Source organism: Ptychodera flava, chromosome 6 (assembly GCF_041260155.1).
Source record: "Ptychodera flava strain L36383 chromosome 6, AS_Pfla_20210202, whole genome shotgun sequence".
NCBI lineage: Eukaryota > Metazoa > Hemichordata > Enteropneusta > Ptychoderidae > Ptychodera > Ptychodera flava.
In genome coordinates this window covers 2382621-2406064 of record NC_091933.1, presented here as the reverse complement: position 1 = coordinate 2406064, position 23444 = coordinate 2382621, and the positions used below count along the sequence as shown (strand labels likewise).

Genomic DNA, 23444 nt, shown 5'->3' with positions numbered 1-23444 from the left:
AGCTTTTACCTGAAAAGGACAAAGTAGCCAATATTTGATCACCGTCATTATTGTCTTTCATGTGATACAGGAATGGCTTCCAATCTTCACTGAGCTGTGAACTTTGATCCTCATAAATGTGAACAGAACATGTATGTAATGATTGTCCATTTCAGTGTTCAACCACCTGTGGTGATGGCTATAGAAGACGTGCTGTAGCTTGTCAAGATCAAGATGGAGAAAGCGGTGTTTGTGAAGAGAGTCGTAAACCAGAAGAAATGACTGAATGTGATTCAGGACCTTGTCCTACTTGGAACTTTGGAGAATGGGGTGTGGTGAGTAAAACTTTGTTTATTGCAAAATATCATTCAGGATGAAAAAGTAGTTGTAATAATAACAATAATGATGATAATAGTTATCTTTAGCATGATGTAGATGAATGTTGTGGTTTTCCTTGGTTTTCTCTTCATAATGCCTTGACAGAGCATTACAATGTAGTGACTCTATGTAACGTCTTTGGTTTTCAGTGTGGATCACCTGCAAAGGCCAAATAGTGAAGTCAAAATATCTGTAACATGCCACTTTTTGTACATCACTGCATCAGGCATGACTCCTTTCATTTCCTTTATCTCATTTCTATTTTGTTTTACCATCTCAGTGCTCAAAATCTTGTGGTAGTGGCAGCAAATCACGAGTTGTACGCTGCCAAATGAGAAACGGACAAATCCTTGAAGATCGGAGATGTGACCTCAAAGACAAACCAGTGAACACAACTACATGTATTGATGGGGAGTGTCCTGAACGGGCGCAGTGGTACAGAGGACGATGGTCACGGGTAGGACAATAATATATGTCAGTCTTCATTTTGACTTATCAATACATAGTACACAACATATTGTAAGGCAAGTTACAGGTAACTGCTGTAGTCATGTATTGATAAGCTTGGGGATTCTACCATAGCATGGTGTCAGTGATTTTAATTGTAAGGAGAAGGAGAATTCAAGGAAAGACTAAAATGACATTGGATATAGATGTTCACCATTGGAAAAACAGAAGAGTTACCATGTGTATCTGTAAATGTTTCATTAGTGAAAATAGCAAAACTCAACTTATTTATCAACTAATTGCAAGTAAAGAATTGTGTCCAAGCAAACAGAGTTGTAAGAATATCATACTGGAAAGAAATTCACTCGTTATATCTTTTTTTATATAGCATGCGATAGACCCAAGATAACTCCCATGATGATAGAGATGTCTATACTATATGTTGTTAAGTATATAAAGAGACAAAATATATGTTTGTGCAATCAACAAAGCAACTTATTTATTGAAATAGTTTTAGCATTTATGAGAAAGGTGACATACTTTGAATTGTGCGTCTCGAAATTGAACTTATTGAAAGGTCATGCGACAACCGTATGGTTAGAGCACTGTTTTGATACAGGACAGGGACTTAATAGTGTGTTTACTCTTTCAATTTTCCAAATGTCCAAATATTCACAGGGTCAAAAAGTTTTCATCTCTGCCACTATCCTATTTATCTGATAGAAGTAAGACAACACGCTCTGACAGCCAAAAGTTTAAGAGTAGAGAGTGGGGCATTGGTTTTAGCATAACAAGATGGTTTTGTATACAGAAATCACTTGTATTAGGGTGTCTTGACTTCCATGTTTATATGAGTATATATCAGAACTAGCCATTATTTAATGAAAGGTGCTATATTCTCAGCAGAAAGAAAACACCTATTGCTTAGCTTTTTCAAACAAGTTCAACTTTAAAAACAAAACAAAAAATGATAAAAATTTCTACTTATAACAAGATGGGTGTAAATTTTATTGTTTCTCCCCTATCTACCTCACTTTTATTGTCATTAATGTGCAACTTTGATGATACAAATTTTTCATGCTATTGTTTTTTTTTCTTAGAGTCAATCTGTAGAAATATATATTCCTTCCATAAAAGTGTTGTCTGCACAGAGTGCCCCATAACAAGTATTCAAGTATTTTGTCATCATTTTTGGCTGAATTGCTATTTAAAAACTGAAAATAGAATGTAAAGAATGGTGCATTTGAGCTACCCCAAATTTATTTATTTTCCTGACAAACAATGGCTGATATTTCTCTCTTCTAGAATTAGATCAATTCTTCATATTTTTATTAAATGCATGATTTTTTATCTGGTTAAGATTTATTGTTATTCAAAACTTTAATGTTTTTTTCTTTATATACCAACTGTCTTGTTATATTTATTAGTAAGATATTACTAGGATTGACAGAGGTAGCACCTATCATTATTTGGAGAATGCATATGCAAAGTACAAATTACTTTGACCATTGCACCATTCATGGTGTTTTTAAACATTGAGTCTTCATGTACATAAGTGTAACCTCAACTATGAAGCTACAAGAAAACAGGGTTGACCTCGAAAAAAATGCCCTTGCAACAGGCTGCAACTTATGAAAGGAAACTATTAAATTTGCAAATATGCAGAAGATTTGATACTTTGGCATATATATTTTAATCAAATCTTGTTTGCATGACAACATTTTTAGCTTTCATTTGGTGTATGTATATATATCAAAGAGAGCTCATATGATAAGTTGGTGGCATCTGTATGTATGTATGTATGTATGTATGTATGTATGTATGTAAGTATGTATGTATGTATGTCCGTTCACATCAAAACTCCAAAACATAGTATTTGGTGTAGAGGTGCACCCAGGGGTGGAGATGTGAATTTGTTCAAATGAACATGTTAGTATCAAAAATATTCAAATGAGGGGGGAATAAGGCAAATTTTACAAATTGAAAAAATTTTGCTACCACTGGCTACATTTGGTCCGAAACTTGGTATGCAGGTTCCTTAAAGTGACTCAATTAGATTTGTTTAAATTGTGGTGAAATTTTCAGTTGTATCTTTAGGTAATTTTTTTCCCCTTTTTGGTTAAAAAATTTATTCTCTGAAATCTCATGCGTCAGATTACTTTGAAATTTGTTATGCATGATCTAACAGGTGACATTAGTCAGGTGTGTTCAAATTATGGTGAAATTTTCACATTTGTATTTTTTGGGCAATTTTTCCCATTTTTGGTCAAAAAGTCTTCTCTGAAATCACTTGTCTCATTGCTTTGAAACTTTGCATGCATATTCCTAGGGTAAAGTTTTGTTGAGTTTGTTTAAATGGTGGTGAACTTTGCATATCTATACTTTTGGGTCATTGTTTCCTTTTTTGTTCAAAAGAATCTTCTCTAAAATTGCTGGTCTATTTGCTTTGAAATTGATATGAAGGTTCTTAAGGATAATCTACATAAATTTTGCTCAAATTGTTACAAAATCTGCAATATTGTATTTTTGGGACAAGTTTTTCTGTTTTTGGTCCAGAAAATGCCAAATATCTCATTCTTGAATTCCCTGGTCCAATTTCATAAACTTGAGAACCATTGCACATGCTCAACTGTAAATGGGAATTTGTTTGAATGAAATTATCATTTACTAAAAGTATGCTAATGAGTAGCCAAAGTGTAAAAGTGGTAGAAATCTCAACAAGTGCAAGTCAGAGTTTAACATGTTGAGCATGATTTTTACAGAAACACAGCCAAAGACCTCCAAGCCAATAATAATTTGTTTTTTTTAAATATTACTGCTTGATGAATTACCAAATATTGTTTACCATAATTCCATGTAATACAATATTACAAGAGGACGTCTTTACTTTGATATGGTAGGTTGTATCACTGATTTTGATGTACCAGGCTGCATGGTGTTTTATATATGTGTGTGTCCATTGCAACAGTTGCCAACCATTTATATACTTTGCCTTGATATTTGATAGACTGTGCATCAAAATGTGTTCAAATGCACTTGACATTTTGAATGTTGCAAGTGAAGACCTGTAGAAAGCTATTAAATATCATATGTACACTCACTCGGGCCTGCCTCATCAAACCAAATGTGAGCAAAGCGTCATCAACTCCATTTTTTTAAACCTAATTTATTACATTTCCAAATAAACTTAATGCATGCAAAAATTGTTGGATGATAATGCAATGTAATTTTATTGGTTGCATTGAGGTATTTATAATTTCAGACAACAAATCTAACTATTTAAACATCATTTCGAAATCTCAGAAAACTTGACTGAACACTGAAATGAACGATTAGACCTGAAATAGAGCTTTTTTCAGCTATCCCTAAACTTTACTCAGACAGGGATGTTTGCATATCCATTACACAACCAGTATAACACTGGGAACAAAGAGGCTATCTCTAATGGTCTAATATTTCTTGAAGAATTTAGTACTGTAACTTTTCTAAAGATATGGATACGACTCATAATCAGTGGCATGAAAGATACTTTTTCAGCTTTACCAATAACCAACGAATTACTGGTGACTTGTATGGAAACTTTGACCTCACTGTTTTATGTAAATGAATCACAAACTCTTCAGTTGGTAAAATTGATAAATTTTAACGCAGTAATTTAGAGACGAACAGGTATGGATGTAATTATTTCAGCCATTTTTGACAGCATTCGTATGAATGTTTATCGTGAATCTTAAATTTGTAAGTATGTCATTCAGAAAGACAATCATCTTAACTATTGATGGTTTCATGAATGGTTTTGTGAATGTAGTTCAGTAACCATGTTTTTTCTCAAACTGTGTATTTCTTTGGTTTTACATCATTCCATGTGACTGTAGAAGTGGAATACACTCTGGAATACCTCAGCAATTTTGTCATTTTTAAATACCTCTGACAAATGAAATGACTCGGTTTGCCTATAGTGGGTGCTTTTATGTATAAAGTTTAATTAGTCATTCATTTATTCCAATGAATGAGAAATATTTGACTGAGTGTCAAAAACCAGTGCAGCTATAAAATGCTATCTTAGAATGGTAGAAAGACATACCAGTGTAGAGTATTTGATAAAACACTTGAAGTCAGCAGACAAGTTATCATCTGAAGAGAAGTTACGAAGCAAGGCAAAGCAAGCAACTATCAAAGGACCAAGTCAAGGCGTTGACAGCAGAAATACTTTGGAGAAACAAACATTGAGGATTAGCAAGGGAAAACTGACTGAATTTAGCAGATGCTGTACTGGCTGTACACACCATATATGGATACATTTCCAAAAAAGCTCTGTGTCACCGTCGTTTCTTAATGCTGCAGTATTCAAAAGCAACAAAATTGTTTAACTTTTGTTGCAACACTGATTTACAGTTTAGCTTTATGAAGTCTTATTCATCTCTGATCGATAATATAATTTTACTTTGCTCACTGTTAAAGATATGAGGCTTATGCATATTGTAACAAAACAAAGTTGACACTTCCCATTTGAAAATCCGAATTTCATTAAACAGAGACCTGACATGTATCATTGTATCTAGGTCTTAACCTTCAGGGAGGTTTGGTTCTATGGATCTACAGCCTGTACATGGTATACAATGTACATGTCATGACCAGTACAAGCTTACAGTCTGTGTATATGTATTCCCTTTAATTGTCTCATAGTCTGATTAACTTGAAAAAAGTCTACGTTTAATGATTTTTAAGTCTAGATTGACAGAGTCATAGTTTTTTGTAATTTTTATATCAATTGATCGTTTTTACATAAATTTGTATCATTTTTTATCAATGTTGATGACTAGATAATATTTTAATCAATGAAATTTAAATTTTGGCACAGGGAGCCTGTGGTTTACTTTTAAACAAATACCATGAGTTTTCTATAATATTTGGCATTTATTTATTATATATTTAAGGAAATCATAACGAGGAGAAATGATCAGTATAGGTTGGAAAGGGAGAAGTATCATAGCGACATAACAGATTGGAGTTCTTACTTCACTTCATGTTATTTCGGCCATCTTTATTTTTAGAGCCAATATCAGCTTGGCAACCAATATCAGTTTGGTAATCAATATCACTTTGGCAAACAATATCAGTTTGGTAATCAATATCACTTTGGCAAAGCAATATCAGCTTTGCAACCAATATCAGTTTGGCAATCAATATCACTTTGGCAAACCAATATCAGTTTGGCAACGCAATATCAGCTTTGCAACCAATATCAGTTTGGCAATCAATATCAGCTTGGCAACCAATATCAGTTTGGTAATCAATATCACTTTGGCAAACCAATATCAGCTGAGCAACCAATATCACCTTGGCAATCAATATCAGTTTGTCAATCAATATCACTTTGGCAAACCAATATCAGCTTGGCAACAATATCAGTTTGGCAATCAATATCAGTTTGGCAATCAATATCACCTTGGCAAACCAATATCAGTTTGGTAATCAATATCACTTTGGCAAAGCAATATCAGCTTTGCAACCAATATCAGTTTGGCAATCAATATCACTTTGGCAAACCAATATCAGCTGAGCAACCAATATCACCTTGGCAATCAATATCAGTTTGTCAATCAATATCACTTTGGCAAACCAATATCAGCTTTGCAACCAATATCAGTTTGGCAATCAATGTCACTTTGGCAATCAATATCACTTTGGCAAACCAATATCAGCTTAGCAACAAATATCAACTTGTTACTCAATATCAATTTGGCAACCAATATCTTCCCAATCTTCTACTGCAGTGGTATTGATGTGTTAGTTCACATGATCCTGACCTGAATTTGATTTTTGTATGAGTGAGATAAGGAGGTACTAACGTTTTTCACCAGTGGTTATTTCAAAGGTTGCTATACTTTTTACTGTTGAAAAGACAAATGCATCTTGTCATTTTGTGTCTGTGAATCTGCAAGGCATGATTACATCAAATGTATAGTATGCTGTGATATTGATATGCAGTCAGATTTTAGTTCAAAATGCTGTACAATTTTTGTAATCTAGAAAAGAAAAGAAAGGAAAGCTTCAATATTTATCATGAATTAGGGAAGAGATGTTGGGTAATTCTTGAAGACAGTTGTAAGTTTATGACAAGCAAGGGTAGACCTATTAAGTACTCTTTTATTTATAAAATGTGTGGGAAGAGTAAGAGAATGTCTTGTAAGTGAAAACCCATGACATAGCATGTACCCCAACAAAGTCTCCCCAGGTTGGTCATCCTTATCTCTCTAGACATCATATCTATCTGACAGATGTTTACAGTTGTCAAGGGATCAGCCTCTACTGATTTCACATAGGGTCAAAGGTCCCCATCAGCTGCAGATCTAGTGATTGAAGAATAACATTTCTACCTGCTTCTTTCTGAGTGTGTTCTTTATTGGCTTTTCTTTATGTCAAGGTCAAGTTAGACATATCGTCATGTAAATTGAATTCTGCATTTACAAGGGCAATTTTAGTCAGAGCTCTGAATTGGCTCAGCTTGAGCTCACAATGTGGAGTTCATGGTGCATGATGAAAATACGGAGAACTGATTCTCTGAAGTTACTGACTTCAAAATGTAAATTGCACGCTCACTTTGTACTATATAAATCAAATAATCTCACTGCAATGGCACCAGTGAGATTGTTCTTATACATTTCAATAATATTACAAATTTGAAAATTTCCAAAGATATGGATGAATTAGTGAGATACTAGCAACTTCAGTTTCACGCCAGAAATATATGTATTTCCAGCTTTAAGCACTGATCTGAGATGTAGATTATGAAATGAATTCTGAATTGTTAAAACTGTAAGGCCTCTAGCTTTAAAAATTCTTAAACATGTTATTGGACCTTCATCCTCATAAATCAGACACTGACACAGTTTTCTAAAATAGTTCACCAATAGCTAGGCTTTATACTTGACTGAGACCTATGAACTTTGGAATCAAAGTTGATGGTTGCTTAAAATAATAGAGTATCATCCATGATTAATTTAATTGTGATCCTTTTAAGTTGAAGCATTTCCCACCAGTCTACATGGATAAATGTGGGAAGAAATCTTCCCAGGGGAGCCATGCCCATGGCAACTTGTTCTATATTTGTCTAACTTTTTCCACAGTGAGTGAGACATTTTTAAGGTCAGCTTGCAAGCATCATAATTTTGCAGCCCACCCCAGCCGATGCTATTCTGGCTATCCAAGGGGCTTTATAAATTTAGCAGCAAATACTGTGATTTGATATCTAGCATGGCATATCTGTTAGGATATCAGGATATCTATAATTATACCTACTATTTATCTTACTTAAGTATAAATAACTGATCTAAAATTTATCAGTCTAAACACAGGGCCTCATAAGTGCCTATTTAAGTCAATATTACAGCGTTTTTCTTTCTTTTTCAATGTTACAAATAATCCAGCTGAAGAGCACAACACTTGTGTAGCTGTCTTTTGTGTAGCGTGTATTGGCATGTATAGTGCGTCCTCGTAAATGTGACCTTTAGTTCCGTGACCTCTAGGCCCGGCTCTAGCCATGCCTACTTCCTGCCCTGCCCTCGCTATGCTTACTGTACTAATTTCCCAAGGGAAGCAGCTCTTCGCCAAGCCAAGACCATCAGCGCCGCTAAGTACCTGGTTACTTAAAATGCATCATAAATATTCATATATTTATGTGGGCGAGTCTGCATTAATGAGCGTCAAAAAGCACCAGGGCTACCGGCGACCTCAAGCATGGAGCAACATGTTACGGCTCTGGCGACTGTTGTTTTTGGCAAAAACGCAGAGCAAAGAAAGTCCGGTAAAGTATTCAGTGCGTTGTACGCGCGATCGAGCAAACATCGTAGAAGCCGTCGACGGCTCACGGGAAAATGGTCGAAAATACGTGTTCTTATCTTCAAGAAAGTTAGCAGGCGTACAGAATGAGTCTCAATCGATCAATTCGACCAGAAAAAAATAATTACGATTTCAAAATCGTCGATTTATTAGGAAATTAAAACTGCCGAAATAATTTAGTGGTCGAATTAATTGGAACGACGAGGATGAAATTTACGCGAGACATGTTTGCCATGTTGAGACTGCTTCAAAGCACGGACTGTGAAATTTTGTGAGGTCGACAAATTAGGTAACAAAAAACCTCAAACGCACCTGGGTGTCACATCAAAATCAAAGTGGCCGCGATTACAGACGGAGCGATCTGTGACACTGCCACCGGCCGCTCGACGGACGACGCGTAAGTTGACATCGTGTGCCAGCCCTTGGAAATATATTGTAACTCCCTGACAGGCAGATGAGATAGTCTAATGGCGTTTGATGCATTGAAAGTTTGTAAAAATAATAAAAAATGACATCACCGATCATAAGAAAGGTGGTGTTGAAGATAATATTTTTAAGAGAAGACTATGGCGACCAATATCTGAAGATTTACTTCAACCACCACTTTTATATTTATTCTACTCTTATTATAAGATTAGTCGAATTTCTGGAAAGTAGGTGTACATTTTCGATGTCTGTGTATCGTCTATACCGAAGTCATATCCGAAACAGTACATATTCAGATCGCGACAGCGTAGACCTCTCTCTCCCTCTCTCTCTCCGGCATTTCGATATTTTATATTGTCGACATTTATATATAAGTCTGAAGTTTCAGGTCACTGCTCAATGCAAGTAGTTGGTGTCAATTTTCCGTATCGGGCATGGTCTCTATCGTCACTCAAATCGTTAGTTTTTTCCTGTTATATTCGATATCAGACTCAAAACACAACGTGAACAATGCTGATAATATATCGAAAACCGGTAAAGTTCGTAACTGGTGATATGTCGCGGCCTGGAAAAGTTCATCACCATCGATCGAATGTCCGTAACGCTTTTTCTGCCAAATAGACATATTGACATAAGACATATTGCACAGGGAACTTCGTGGTATGGCGATTATATGAATTTTACCGTGAAGAAAATCTGTGAATTTAAACTGGCCGTACAACCGACAGTAAACATGGCGGAGCAATAATACCGACTTCAGAGACTTCGATTTTATTTTCATTGCGATCGCTGGTGAGAGCGAGTCGTCCGGTCGAATTTTTTCCCACTGGCTATTTGGCTTTGAATTTTCAATTGCCCTCATGTGCTAAAAACAAGACAGGCGTTCTCTCTGAATCAATAAATCTTTTGAATATGAAAAAATCGGACATCTGAACCTCAACTCGCAGCTTGAAAGTTGTTCTCCGAATCGGGACAGGGACATCGGTGAGGCCGGATTTCACGTAATAGCTATGGAAACCGACGGCTCGTTCGGTGTAAGAAAGCATGCGATGTACGTCTACGTTATTTTTACTGGTTTTGAGAACTTCTAAAATAACTTGTAATCTGTATATCTTCGCACATCGAACCGATATTGTATACCTATCACCGTCGAAGTTTATGTCTATCACTGTAGAGTTCTTTTTATCCAAAACACATATCCAGAAGAGTCCCACAGAGCAGTCAAATGAAATTGCTTCAAACGAATGAAATTGCACGAAAGAATGAAAATCAACAGCACATCCTGGACGTGATTTAAAATGATAGCGCTTGTGAATAGGACTTTTCTATTTGAGTAACGGGGATGGAAAGCACAGAACTGTAAAAGTACTGGAAAAACGTGCCGTTTTTCTCGCAATTTTAGCAACTGTAACGACCCTTTATTCTTTACTAATACCTTTCCATAATTGAATTAAACTAGGTTTAGGGCTTATACACACAGTGTACACTGATGTACAGAACTTTAAAAAAGTACTCTGCTGGGAACGAGCAGGGGTTTACATAAGAAAATAATATTTCTTCACCGTTTTTCAAAATATCTCGTCAACCGGGCGCATGGGCAACGTCTTTGCACGTTGGTCAAAACTAATGACACTGTAGGTCAGGATATAACATCGGTCAAAGTAAGATTGAATAAGGAAGACGAAAATGCTTTCATCGATTGACAAAAATGAGAAGGAACGAGTCATCAATCCATAAAGGGGAGATCGAGACTGCCATCCCCCATGATTAATCAACTGGGAACAAAATATATATTTCGATTGACAGACTTACACAACCAGAGACAGCATTTTATTCAGCTTTAAAATAAGTCACTGCCTTTCCTTTAATAACACCCCGTTTGCGTTTCGATCTACTCTGCTCTGTCCCCAATCGGTATGGTGTTAGGTGATAACGCAATCTCGACTGGCTTTTTAACCTCCCAGCGATAAAATGGGACAAAATAGGCATAACAAACTTTAATACCTGTTGCTGTACCACTTAGGTGATCTGCCGGCTGTGTCGCGTACGGGCCATGTGCAACACATCGTGTTTGTAAATATGTTAATTTCCTGTTTATTTCTTGCATAAGGCACGCCCCCACCACTCTTGAACGAGCCGTCACTCACCAGATTACGTCCTCATTATAAAGTATAATCAAGTTGCCCACACATGTACTTTACGGCGCACATGGGTCGCTTCGGACATGGTGCTGACAGCGTCCAATTTTCTTCACATTCTACATTCACGAAGGTTCATTTTTAGACTTTAATGACAATGTCAGATCGGTGTGCCAAAACAATGGCCGTGTCCGTCAAAAAAAATTACCAAGATTTCATGTTTTCGGAGATTCACCATAACACTGATACTGCGGATATGGCCGGATCTGCCTCCCTTGGGAAATATATACAGTAAACACAGCGACGTCTGTACACGTGCCAGAAGGCATGGCCAGAGGAATTGGCTAGAGGTCACGGAACTAAAGGTCGTATTTACATATGATCACATTCCCCATTGAGGGCGCACTATACATGCCAATACAAGCTACACAAAAGACAGCTACACAAATGTTGTGCTCTTCAGCTTTATTTGTAACATTGAAAAAGAAAGAAAAACGCTGTAATATTGACTTAAATAGGCACTTATGAGCCCCTGTGTAAACACAGCGACGTCTGTACACGTGGCCAGAAGGCATGGCCAGAGGAATTGGCTAGAGGTCACGGAACTAAAGGTCGTATTTACATATGATCACATTCTCCATTGAGGGCGCACTATACATGCCAATACAAGCTACACAAAAGACAGCTACACAAATGTTGTGCTCTTCAGCTTTATTTGTAACATTGAAAAAGAAAGAAAAACGCTGTAATATTGACTTAAATAGGCACTTATGAGCCCCTGTGGTCTAAACTGTGTTTCTGCAAACCTCACCCATGAAAATATTTCATGAAATTCTGCAGACATATTCCTTCTTAGCAGTTGTAATGAATAAGCCCCAGTGACCGCGCACCGCCATAAACATTTACGACCTTTAACCTTTTCTTGTCCATTATTGCCATTAGTCTCAAAAACTATAAATGTCCTTCTTTTGCTTAAATCTTTCAACTGGAAAACACTGGTGTCTTTTTTTGTCAAACTGATTTTTTGGATGTTTTCAGGAATGCCACATCGAGAAATTAGTGGATCTCATCAGCATTGCTGATTTATATGTTTATATGAGCCTGTATTAAAGTTTTCATTGTGTTTGATATGCATGAATAATCATCAGAAGTGAGTTACTGAGAACTTTGCGATGTGAAAGACAGTTTAGGTCACTGACAAAATGTTACACTCAGCAAAATGGAGTTTGGAATATTCAACTCGAGTCCATAACAAAGTTCTCAGAGTTTTAGAGTTGCAAAAACATTGAAGGTTGTGCAAATGTGGATAAGTCCTCAAATGGCTCTTTGACTTGCAGTCTAGCATTGACCATTGTTAATCTTAAGGCCATTACTCGCGATCCCAGGGATCGCCTTTGTTCTAGTCTGTAAGAGGATTTTGGAGGTGTGATAGCCTTTGTTTTCCATTGAAATTGTAATCTGGTGGGTAAATTTTCTGATGAGACAATCTGGTGCCAACGAATGCCTTTTAAGTCTATTTGACAGAAATTTCAAACATTTACTGTGAATGATTGAAGTCGCTCATTCTGTGAAAATTTCCTGCAGAGAATAAATATACCTCATGGTGTGTCTCTCTCCTGCTATTCCACCTCAAAGGTATTTTTAATTAATATTTGTTTGACTTTGAAACATTCTTCAGGTTGGTTGTGGGTACCCTGTAGTGGCAATTTTCACTCCTGATATACTTTAAAAGTGATGAATATGGAAATCACTTTTTCCTGATAAATTGAAAGCTAAACTTCTAAAATACTATATATTACCAATCATACAACTTGGTTACTATTCATATAAGCTGATAATCGTTTCATTTAACAAGGATCAATATTTTTGTAATCTTCATCAAAAGAAAACATTGATATCATCAAAACATTTATCTTACAACACTGTTGTAAATATATTTAATATGTAACGTCGTTGATCACCTTCATCAAGTACAAAAATATATGATTACTTTGGTTTGGCAGTTTAATACAACACTACAGTTACACTACTGCAGTCACAGAAAATGTGATCCTTTATGGCAAAGTGAAGTTATCCTGGATAGAATGGAGAGACATTTGATAATCTGTCTGTTATGCAGAAATAATAGGATATGCAGAACAGTACATATATATGAACACCTTGAAAACTAAACTCTATGGTTTGTGTTTATTTCAAATACTGTATGGTTTTACTTTATGACTGATATGTGATTTCAATCATGTTTTCTCAGTTGGTACAGTAAACAGTTGTTAGTGCTCAAAGAATTAGCCATAGTGTGGCTGTAATCTGTACTTGCCTGGTTATTTAGTATGTGGAAATTCCTATGTACAGTCACCAAGTTAGTTGTGTAAACCTTCAAAAGTGAATCATGTAATTAGAGACACACTACCATGTCAAAGCAGATGACAAGCATACCAACAATTGTGCTACACTGTACCAACTAAGTGCTGTATTACCCTCCAAAAATTTGTCTATGCAACTGAACAATGAATACATTCTCACAACTTAAAGTTCTAGCTTTACGAAATCATAAAAAAGGCCATTAAGACTGGAAAATGCCGCAGTAGTTTCTTAACATCGTGATTCAACGTGTCTTAAAAAACAAAAATTATGAAGAAGCTGCTCAATATTGAAAAGTAATGCTATAATGAGGTTAGCAGATGTTTGATTAAATTTTCATCAAAATTCCTTGATTTCTACTCAATCATTTGTCATAATCAGGGTCTGTTTTATGCATTCTTTATATCTGCTTGGCTGCAGTTTTATCCTCTTGCCTAACATTGCCTTTGCTCTTTTTATTTTGTCACGAAATTCAACTAGCTTCCTGCTATGTGAACAAAGTCAGAGTGGTACATTTGCTGTGGACAAAAATTTGGAAAATTACCCAAATGGCAAAAGATTTGTACATAGGCTAAAGACAGCTAAATTGATTGAAGTGTACAGGAGTATTACAGGGGCCAGACTCTGGGGGATTATCAAGTTTCCTTGTTTGCTTTTATCATTCCTCTGTTCATACAAACAAAGCATTCAGTTTTCTTGTAGTCTAAGGCTATTTGGATTGATACACAACCAGGACAGGTGTCTGGGGACCACCTTAATTGATGGAGTTGTAGAAAGAAAGCCATCATACATCCCACTTTTGTGTTAATCCCTGGTGGAATGATGAGTGTAAAGTATCACTTATGAATGTGGCAAAGCAGTTCTTACTGCAGTACAGCAACCAAGGTATGTCTAAAGAATGCAATGTCTAGACCCAAATTTTTCATGGCCTCCTTTACAATATTTAAGGCTGGTGCGGTGTCAATGAACTACAACTTGAGAAAGCACATTCCTCATCCGCAATAATAAAATATTTTGGATAATTTATAATAGTAATATATTTATTTGATTTCGATAATAAGTAGACTAATCATGCTAACGGAAGCATTTAGCAGCTTGACCTAGAACACACTGTTTGGCTTCCATGATTATTGAATCTGATCTCAGACAGACAGTGTCTAAATTCTTTCCATTCTATTTCTCACTGCTTTTAAAACTTCTTTATTTTATGAAATCATTTGAAGGTAACATCAGATTTGATGTCATCATTTTGGCATGGCAACTCATATAAGAAATCCTTGTGTTCTTAGTGTAAATGAAAGATTATTTGAAACGTTATTTTAAGTTCATTCAAGGATCTTAGATTGTTACTAAGTAGCTATATACTGTACTCTCTGAAAACTTACCTCACTTCAATAAATCTTACTTTGACCTCCATGATTAAAAAACACCTAGATTTTCTCATGGTTTTACTTACTTTTACAAGTCCTAAAACTATTTATTAAATTTCACCTGATATTCAGTATTGCTATTCAATATTAAAACAATAAGATTTCCTCATCATTGGTAATTTTACAAACCCAGTATCAGGGCCTTTTATTTGGCTAAATATTGAGGCAGCTGTACTGTGTTTAGTTCACACAGATCAATCAGACATAGTTAATTAAAGTTATACCAACAGTCTGAAAGAGCAACTCAAATATTTATACGATATCTTAGTGTGTGGTAGACAACAGATTTCTAGTCAAAGTTCTCTTTTCTCAACTCACCAAAGCTATTGTATAACAGAACACAGATATTCCTTGTTGAGGTGCTGGCCACCAGCTTTTAATGATTTTCACTTTGGCAAAAATGGCCTTGAAATGGCGACATTTTTGTGGGATTTTCTGGATAGAAACTATTTGTATATGTGCAAATATCCAGTACATTTCATTGCACCCTGGAGTTTATCCAGTGAGCTGTCAATATAGAGCAAGGGCAAATGCATAAAAAGGTCCATAGGTGACTGATGTAGGTCTGTTTGGCCTTGATCAATATAGCCATGCAACAGTTATCACAATGTGACCCAAGCTGCACCTTCTCTATGTAGCTCTACATCAACTAAAACCATTTTTGATATTTTAAACTGCCTTTGAATCTGTATACTTGTACTTTGTATGTACACAGTCTTGTTAAATTCAAAATTTGACAGGATCAATGGCTGATCTCAGAGTACTCTTAAAACTGAATATCATTGTTTGTATAAGTTCATTGATAGCTATAGGAAACAGATATGCAACATTTGGTCTTCAGTATTTTCTGTCTTAGATTGTGACTGACCTCTTGAAGAAGTTTTGCTTTTGTAAACTGCTGTAGGCCTTTACTACAGTAACTTCACAATGTCTTTAGTGCGCCAAGCTCCCTTATCAGTGGCAGTGCAGTCAAGATTTTAAGACCCAGTTGTGTGTTGGGCCAAAAGTTTAACCACAGCTTGTAACCTAGAGGTTTAATCACTGCAGTAAAATGGGAAAAAATGTTAAACTTACATTAAAATTTGCCCAGTCAGGAGTTTAGTTAGCTTACACAGCTGTGTTTTGAGATACTTGTCTACCATGAAAGACAGTTTGTTCCACTTGAGTAAGTTCAAATTGATCTTCAGTTCATTCTGCACCAAGCCTTAACATGATCTGCCCCGCCCACTTTCTTTTACATGCAAAGGAGTCCAGAATAAACTGTAGTGTCCAAGTAACACACAAATACTACTGCAGTGTTGTTGATTGATAATAATAATATGAAGTAGAAATCAATCTGATTGGACTTGTGATGATGATTGCTGTCTGTGTGCCATAATTTGCATGGTTGGGTCTATCCTGTAGGATGTGGCTACCCACCATTAAACATTGACTGTCCTTGAAACTGAATTACAATTTGGTTGCCGCTATTGCTCCTCCCCTTTCCTGCTTGTACAGATTCTTTTTTGCTCTAAGATTGGTTGAAATTTTTAAAAAGCTGTACAAATTTCACTTGTAATTGGTGCTTTTATGTGATAAGCAGTGTCATTGTATACTTGGTGTATTCATTACTGAACTACCACAGGCTCCTCGGAGCCTTTCAACAATTTTTTTTAAAATTTGGAAATGGTGACCTTTGACCTATGGTAATTTGGTGTACTATCAAATAACTGATAATTAATCATCACTGCTTTCTGCTCCTCCCCCTCTTATTCTTGTAATTAGTCGTAATGCTAACCAGCCTAGGTATGCCCAGCCAATACTAAGAGGCCCCAACTGAGTATGTGGACATTTCTTACATCCAAACTGAAGTCATTTACTCCAGGAGCTGAGGTTTTCCCCTCCCCATCAACAATGGAGAATTTCCAGCAGCCATCCACTCATTTCAGCCGCCTATCACACCTGAATGGCACTGTTTGCACCAATTATGCAAATTCCTCAGCCTCTGGCCACTTCAGGTAGTGTAAGCAACGATATTGATAGTCATTCCATGAGTGTAACAATGCTCCCTTTCTGGCTTTCAGCACATTTGAAAACCAAATGTGGTAGGGATAGTTAGAATTTCGCTTCCATCTTGTTTCAGTTGTATTGTCATCAAGAGAGTTGCCAAATAGAACCTTTGTTAAAGCCATAGAAATTGCTTCTTTCTCCTATAGTGCTTGTATTTGTCTGGAGTATACAGGCATCTTTGCAAGACCACTTTAGAACTTTGGCCAGTATACATAACCCAAGCAGTTACCCCACTAAACTTCCTTTGAGTTCTGAATTTTGAGTTTTCCAGTCTTGTAAGGTTATGTTGTTGCAGGGAGGTGAAGTTGATATAAGCCACCAGGCGGCTTTTAATTGTGAACTCAGCTTGTCCTTTAGTATTTGTTTTCATGAAAGATGGGTATCAGTGTACCTGCCTATTGGTTGTTGGGCAAAGCTGATTACCATCAGGTCAAAACTATTGAGAGTGACACCAACTCCTCTGATTCTGGACTGGCTGATACTGAGTACTCTCAAGCTAGAGCTTTTTATTCCAATGACATTTTTGTCTGCAGTTCATTGATAGTGCTATCAAACTGATAATACAAGAACTTTCCCAATAGTTCAGAATGTTCACAACAGTATTAAGTCAAACAAGCCGTCAAAGTGATTAAATTCAGAATGTATTTACATCAGTTAATATTTTGCTTGCTTTCAAACCCTGTAGTTTCAATCAAGTTGATCCACACTAAAACTGTCTGTGGCTTGTTTCAACAAATTAGCATTTCACTTTTTGACTGATTCATTCTCTGCTGATGTCTACTTCAATTGTCAACTTCTTGCAGGTTAAAACATGAAATTTTAGCACAACAGAACCACTCTTTACAGAAGTGAACATTTTGTTGAGAAAAGCTGAAACGGTTGCAAAGTTGCAAAGAAACCCTAAGTATACAATGCCTGAATTCTGCTACAAGTTGTGACCCCGGGATTTGTGTTTGAAAAAAGCTGAGGAATTTCAAGCTGGCCAGTGAATAAACCAATAACAATAAATTTATTGTGAGATGTTGTTTAGATTTTCGGTCATTTCAACAAGTCTCTGTAAAGTCATGATTTACTGTACCACAGTGAAACCTAAATTCTTTGAACCATCAGTTAAGCGTACATCTTTGAAACACCTGTAAATTCTTTTCCTTGGCATGATGACCTCTTGACCGGCCATTTCCCACAGTCTTCAAAGACTCTTTATTGAAGTGGCTTGCAAATGCTTCACTCAGAGTTTCTTACACTATGTAAGTACAAGACGTTTGAAGATTATAGTGACCAACACATGAGGAGTCATCTTGCCGGATTGTTGAGAAGATCATTTTGATATTTATGGGCAATGTCTTGAAAGGTGTCAATGAATCACTTGACATCGAATACTCAGCTATGATCATAATTTCATGTACTTGTACAGATGCCTTTGATTCGTGTTTGCCAGTCCAAAGAGGTCAAAGTTTATTCAGAGAATTGACTGTGGCAGGATGTGCTGTGTGTGACAGGAAGCCAAGTTCTATCAAGTCATTGCTCTTTATTATGACGTTGTCTCCAAGGTCAAGTCTCTCATACATTGTTCGTGACTCACACTGCATATATAGCATCACAAATTCCAAAGTCTGTTTTATGAAATTTCATGATCCGCATTACCAGTCATGATAGAAACTAGCAATTGAACAGTTGTTGACACTGAAAATCCAGCTCCTTTCCTCAATACTATGGAAGTTTTGGTTTTATTCAGTTATGAACATTTCTCTAAAATTCCTAGGCTTGGTGTCATATAGGATATAGCATAAGTCTTTGCCATCTGTAATGAAAAGACACTCTGCCAGATGAACAAGTGCATGTGTTCACAATCTGCAAGTAGTAATTCAGTAGTGTAGCATAAACACACACATGCATGCCGGCTAGTTCTCTGCATCACTGTAGTTTTAGTTGCCATTGCAGCAGACGATATTTACCACCAATTAAAAGCACTTTACATGATCTTTACTTGCTTAGTTATTTTTTCAAGGACCGTTTTTTGGTATTCTGCCAACTAGGAGAGTCTTTGTGTTTACTAGAAGCTACAAATAATTAGGGGATAGTTTTCAATGGAATGTGATTCCTCTATAACTCAAACATAGTGTCAGGCATGCAACAGTTCACTAGGACAGATCAGTACTGTCAGCGTTAATGGTTTAACTTCAGTACTGTCAGCGTTAATGGTTTAACTTCAGTACTGTCAGCGTTAATGGTTTAACTTCAGTACTGTCAGCGTTAATGGTTTAACTTCAGTACTGTCAGCGTTAATGGTTTAACTTCAGTACTGTCAGCGTTAATGGTTTAACTTCAGTACTGTCAGCGTTAATGGTTTAACTTCAGTACTGTCAGCGTTAATGGTTTTACTTCAGTACTGTCAGCGTTAATGGTTTAACTTCAGTACTGTCAGCGTTAATGGTTTAACTTCAGTACTGTCAGCGTTAATGGTTTAACTTCAGTACTGTCAGCGTTAATGGTTTTACTTCAGTACTGTCAGCGTTAATGGTTTACTTCAGTACTGTCAGCGTTAATGGTTTAACTTCAGTACTGTCAGCGTTAATGGTTTAACTTCAGTACTGTCAGCGTTAATGGTTTAACTTTCAACAGACATTTTTGCTGGAGGAAAATGGAAGCATCCAGCTCCATTATGATCCTGGTTGGAAAAGACTCTAAAATGTAACATTTTATATCATGAGAATAGAAGATAAACTTGGTGGAGAAATAAAAATATAAGAGAATTGCTTTGTTTGGGAAATGCTATGTAAATAACCTTTAAGTGATTGTTATGATTACAAATTTTAATTAAAAGTTAAGAAAATTCAGTGCTCCTCAAGCAACATCATCAACAATCTCTTACACCATATCCTATACAGTAAGTCATAATTTTAGAATATTTGTAACATTTCTTCCTTTATGTTTTGTGTGATGAGTAAATTTCTTTGGCATGTCTTTAATACTGGTATAGTAAATACCATGATCCTTAGTTAAGAAATCAACCATTTGGATATAAATTTGAAGAATGTTTCATTTTCTTTTTATCTATTGTATAAATTTTAGAGTGCACTGGAAGTATATTCATGGTCTGAGAAAGGTGTTCAGCTATAACATTGTGTTGTCAAGAAATTATTCACTATACTAGGGCTGAAGTTGGGTACTGATTACTTCTACTCGTTGTTGTATCAAGACTTTGAAGATTAAGAATGGAAATTTTAAGACTGTACCATGGAAATCTCTTTTTAGAGGTTTTTGCATATTTGTAAATAACATCAATCATGTAGACAGTGATAAATGTAGGTCAGAGAGGGTCCCAGGAAAATGGTGGATCTTCATTGTAAATTTGGCTTGGTGAAGATTGAAAGATATAAATAAATCTGAGTTTCTGTGTAATCCTAGAGTTATTTTCATTCATTATGTCCAGCAATGTTGATAAATCTGTAAGTAGAAGAATTGAAAGGCAGTCATTTGAGTTCATAGTTTTAGGTGGTATAGCCATGTCTTCACTCTAAATGATTGTTTTGACTTTGTTACAGATAGTAATATTTGGTCTGCAAAGCTTTTGTAATTGTTTTGTATGGAGGTTATGTTAAGTTAACCTTCCATCCTGTAAAAGCCAGTCCTCACTGAATGGTTTGGGATGTTTATGAAAAAACCAAGCTCAATAATTTTCTTCACATCAAAACTCAATCTGAAATTATTTTTTGACGTTTTTCATCTGATCTGATAACTGATCTTATTTTCAAATCTTATTGATGAAAACCATTTTTAAAAATCCAAACAATTATCAAATACCTTCTAGCAACCAAGACCCAAAGGTAAACTCAGCTAGACGTGTTAACAGCATTCAGTTTTACATCAAAATATATGTTGACATCTTGTATTACACTGAGTAGCACAGCATGGTCCAATGTCATGTGTCAAGTTGAAGGGCATGACCTTACAAGGAGGGCAAGTCTGGTAAACATGCAGTCAAGTTTTATGCATGATTAGTCATGCATGACTTTAGGGACAATGACTACCATATTGCAATGTAATGATGCTGTAGCCATTCTCTTCAAAGTATTTATCCTACAAGGTTATGTGTTTTCCGCAAATGCATTCCACAGCAAATATCTTAAATTCATGTTGGAAAGATTCATTCACCAATAATATGTCACAGCCGTACTGTTAACAAATTATCAAGATGAAATTGCCAAAACTTACTTTGAACATAGACCCTCGAGAAATTTCTCAAGGGTCTGTGCGTTGAAGCAGGGTCGTTTTATGCTGTTATTACAGTGTGAAACTCTGACTGATCCTTTGATGTTGTGTATGTATCTGGTCAGTTAATTCATGCAGTGCAGTCATCTTTTAGGAACTGTCATTGTTGCATTATTATTATTAATATCCAATGTAGTTTTACACCAGCCCTTTGAAACCAACTTTGTGATCAGGTGATTCCTGCGTAAGTACATAGGTTGATTGGCAGATACTTATGTGTTTGACTCTATGATGGAAACAAAGATGAACATTTCAGTCCCAATCTTAGTTAATGTCGACAATGGAATGGAAGACCATCTCCACTGTCGATGATGTCTATGAATTTACTTTTACGATCACATTAATTTTAAAATAGATATGAAATCCACTGATCAGAATTTTATTTGCACAAGCCAGACAGTTATGTTTATATACTTAATGATGTTGTGATCAATTTTAGTATGGTGTAAGGCTATGATTTGATACATCAACCAGCTATCTTCAAATTATTCCATACACCGCATGTGCCACGTCACCGTGCCGCCAGTACAAGGCTCTTCAGGAAGACATTACGTCATCTTGGAATGTTCACAGATGAAACCGGCCTAAGTTCATTGTAATTCATAAACCCTCCCCACAGACAGTAAACTGAAATTATCGTTATCATCATAGTGTAGGTATTGAGATAACATCTGTTAGACTGGCTCTAAACCAGTCACTGCACAGACACATCAAAATGACAGTCATATTTTCATGTGAGCTGAATAACACACTGTTCTTGTAAAATTCATAGATGAGCAAGTTACATGGAGTCTAAATTCCTTTATTTAGATAAAGAGTCTACTGATTCAGACTTTAGGAAGATACTTGGATTTTATTGCTGACAATATTAAAAAAACTTACAACACTAGGTGAAGTAGATAAAACAAAATAGAGACCATTCACATACTGTGTCTATCACAAGATATTTAAAATTGCTGCTATGTCAACTGTTGATTGTTTTAGATGGTAATGCTAGCTGCTTATGTTTCTCTTCAAAAATAATGTGAAATTTACTGGTATGTGGACAGTCACAAAATATCTGTTACTGGCAGAGACTTTCATTAATTTCTTCTCACTAAAGTTTGATTGACTCTCTGTTGTACAAATAATTGTGATACCAAGTAAGATGGAAATTCCTTGAATTTTAAGACAGCAAACTTCTGTGCAGAGTATAGATGGGGTCTGTTCTGTCATTTTGTAGTCAAGTCTGAAAACTGAAAAACATGCTCCATAACCATCAACCACACTTGTCTTCTGACTGCTGCAAACTATATGCCCTGTCTACATCTAAGCAAACATTCTAGTTTTGCCTTATGGTACATACTGCTAAAATGCAAGTCTATTTTTTTCTTGTCATGCAAGCATCAAGTTATATAGAACATACTGACAAGCATCGAACTCTAAATTATTTCGTCTGTAGGTGTATCTTGTAAAAAATTTGTTAATTAATCTTGCTGATCATTATTAATCATTGTGATATCATTTTGCTCATCAATCCGCTCTGAGATTTTATTTAAGATTTTGTTCTTCACAATATTTCTTTCGAAAAACTCCATAAACAGACAACCCACTAATGTGACTTCCTTGACAGTTACATTCATGACTGTCACAGACTTATAAGGTCAGTTGAGGACATGGTCACCATGACTTTGTTTACATCCATCATCACATTTCTATGCTCTCTAAATTAGTCACAGTTATTCAACAATTACCACCATGTCATTGACATTGACTTTTTTTGTTACAATTTTATGAATAGAACTCTGCAATTCTTGTGATGTGAATCACTTTAATACATAAATAAGATTTATTGAGGAAACTAGACATACTTCCATGTTGATCTTGGCTCTCTCTTCAGTGATTAGCGTTGATGTTTACATGTGTAAAGGAAGACATGTGAGAATGCAACTAAGCTTAGTCTATTGTGAATTAATTTCACTTCTTTCAATAGTTTGAAGAATTGTACGTGTATAAGTTGGCAGCTGGACATCGTCAAAGAAAAGGAGCTCAAAAGAATAGGTAGACATATCAAATAGCAACAATAAAGATCATTACTGTAAAAGTCATCTCATAGAAATTTAGAATATGCAAGAAGCAGTAG

At 35.8% G+C, this 23444-nt stretch overlaps 1 protein-coding gene across 1 annotated transcript in view; it reads left to right on the top strand.

Moving 5' to 3' along the window:
* LOC139134581 (A disintegrin and metalloproteinase with thrombospondin motifs 9-like) overlaps nt 1-23444 on the top strand; it is a 145742-nt gene that overhangs the window by 106208 nt on the left and 16090 nt on the right. The window contains exons 28-29 of the mRNA XM_070701491.1: nt 156-314; nt 638-814. Of these exons, the coding sequence (XP_070557592.1) occupies nt 156-314; nt 638-814 (336 nt within the window). The remainder of the gene's footprint in view (nt 1-155; nt 315-637; nt 815-23444) is intronic.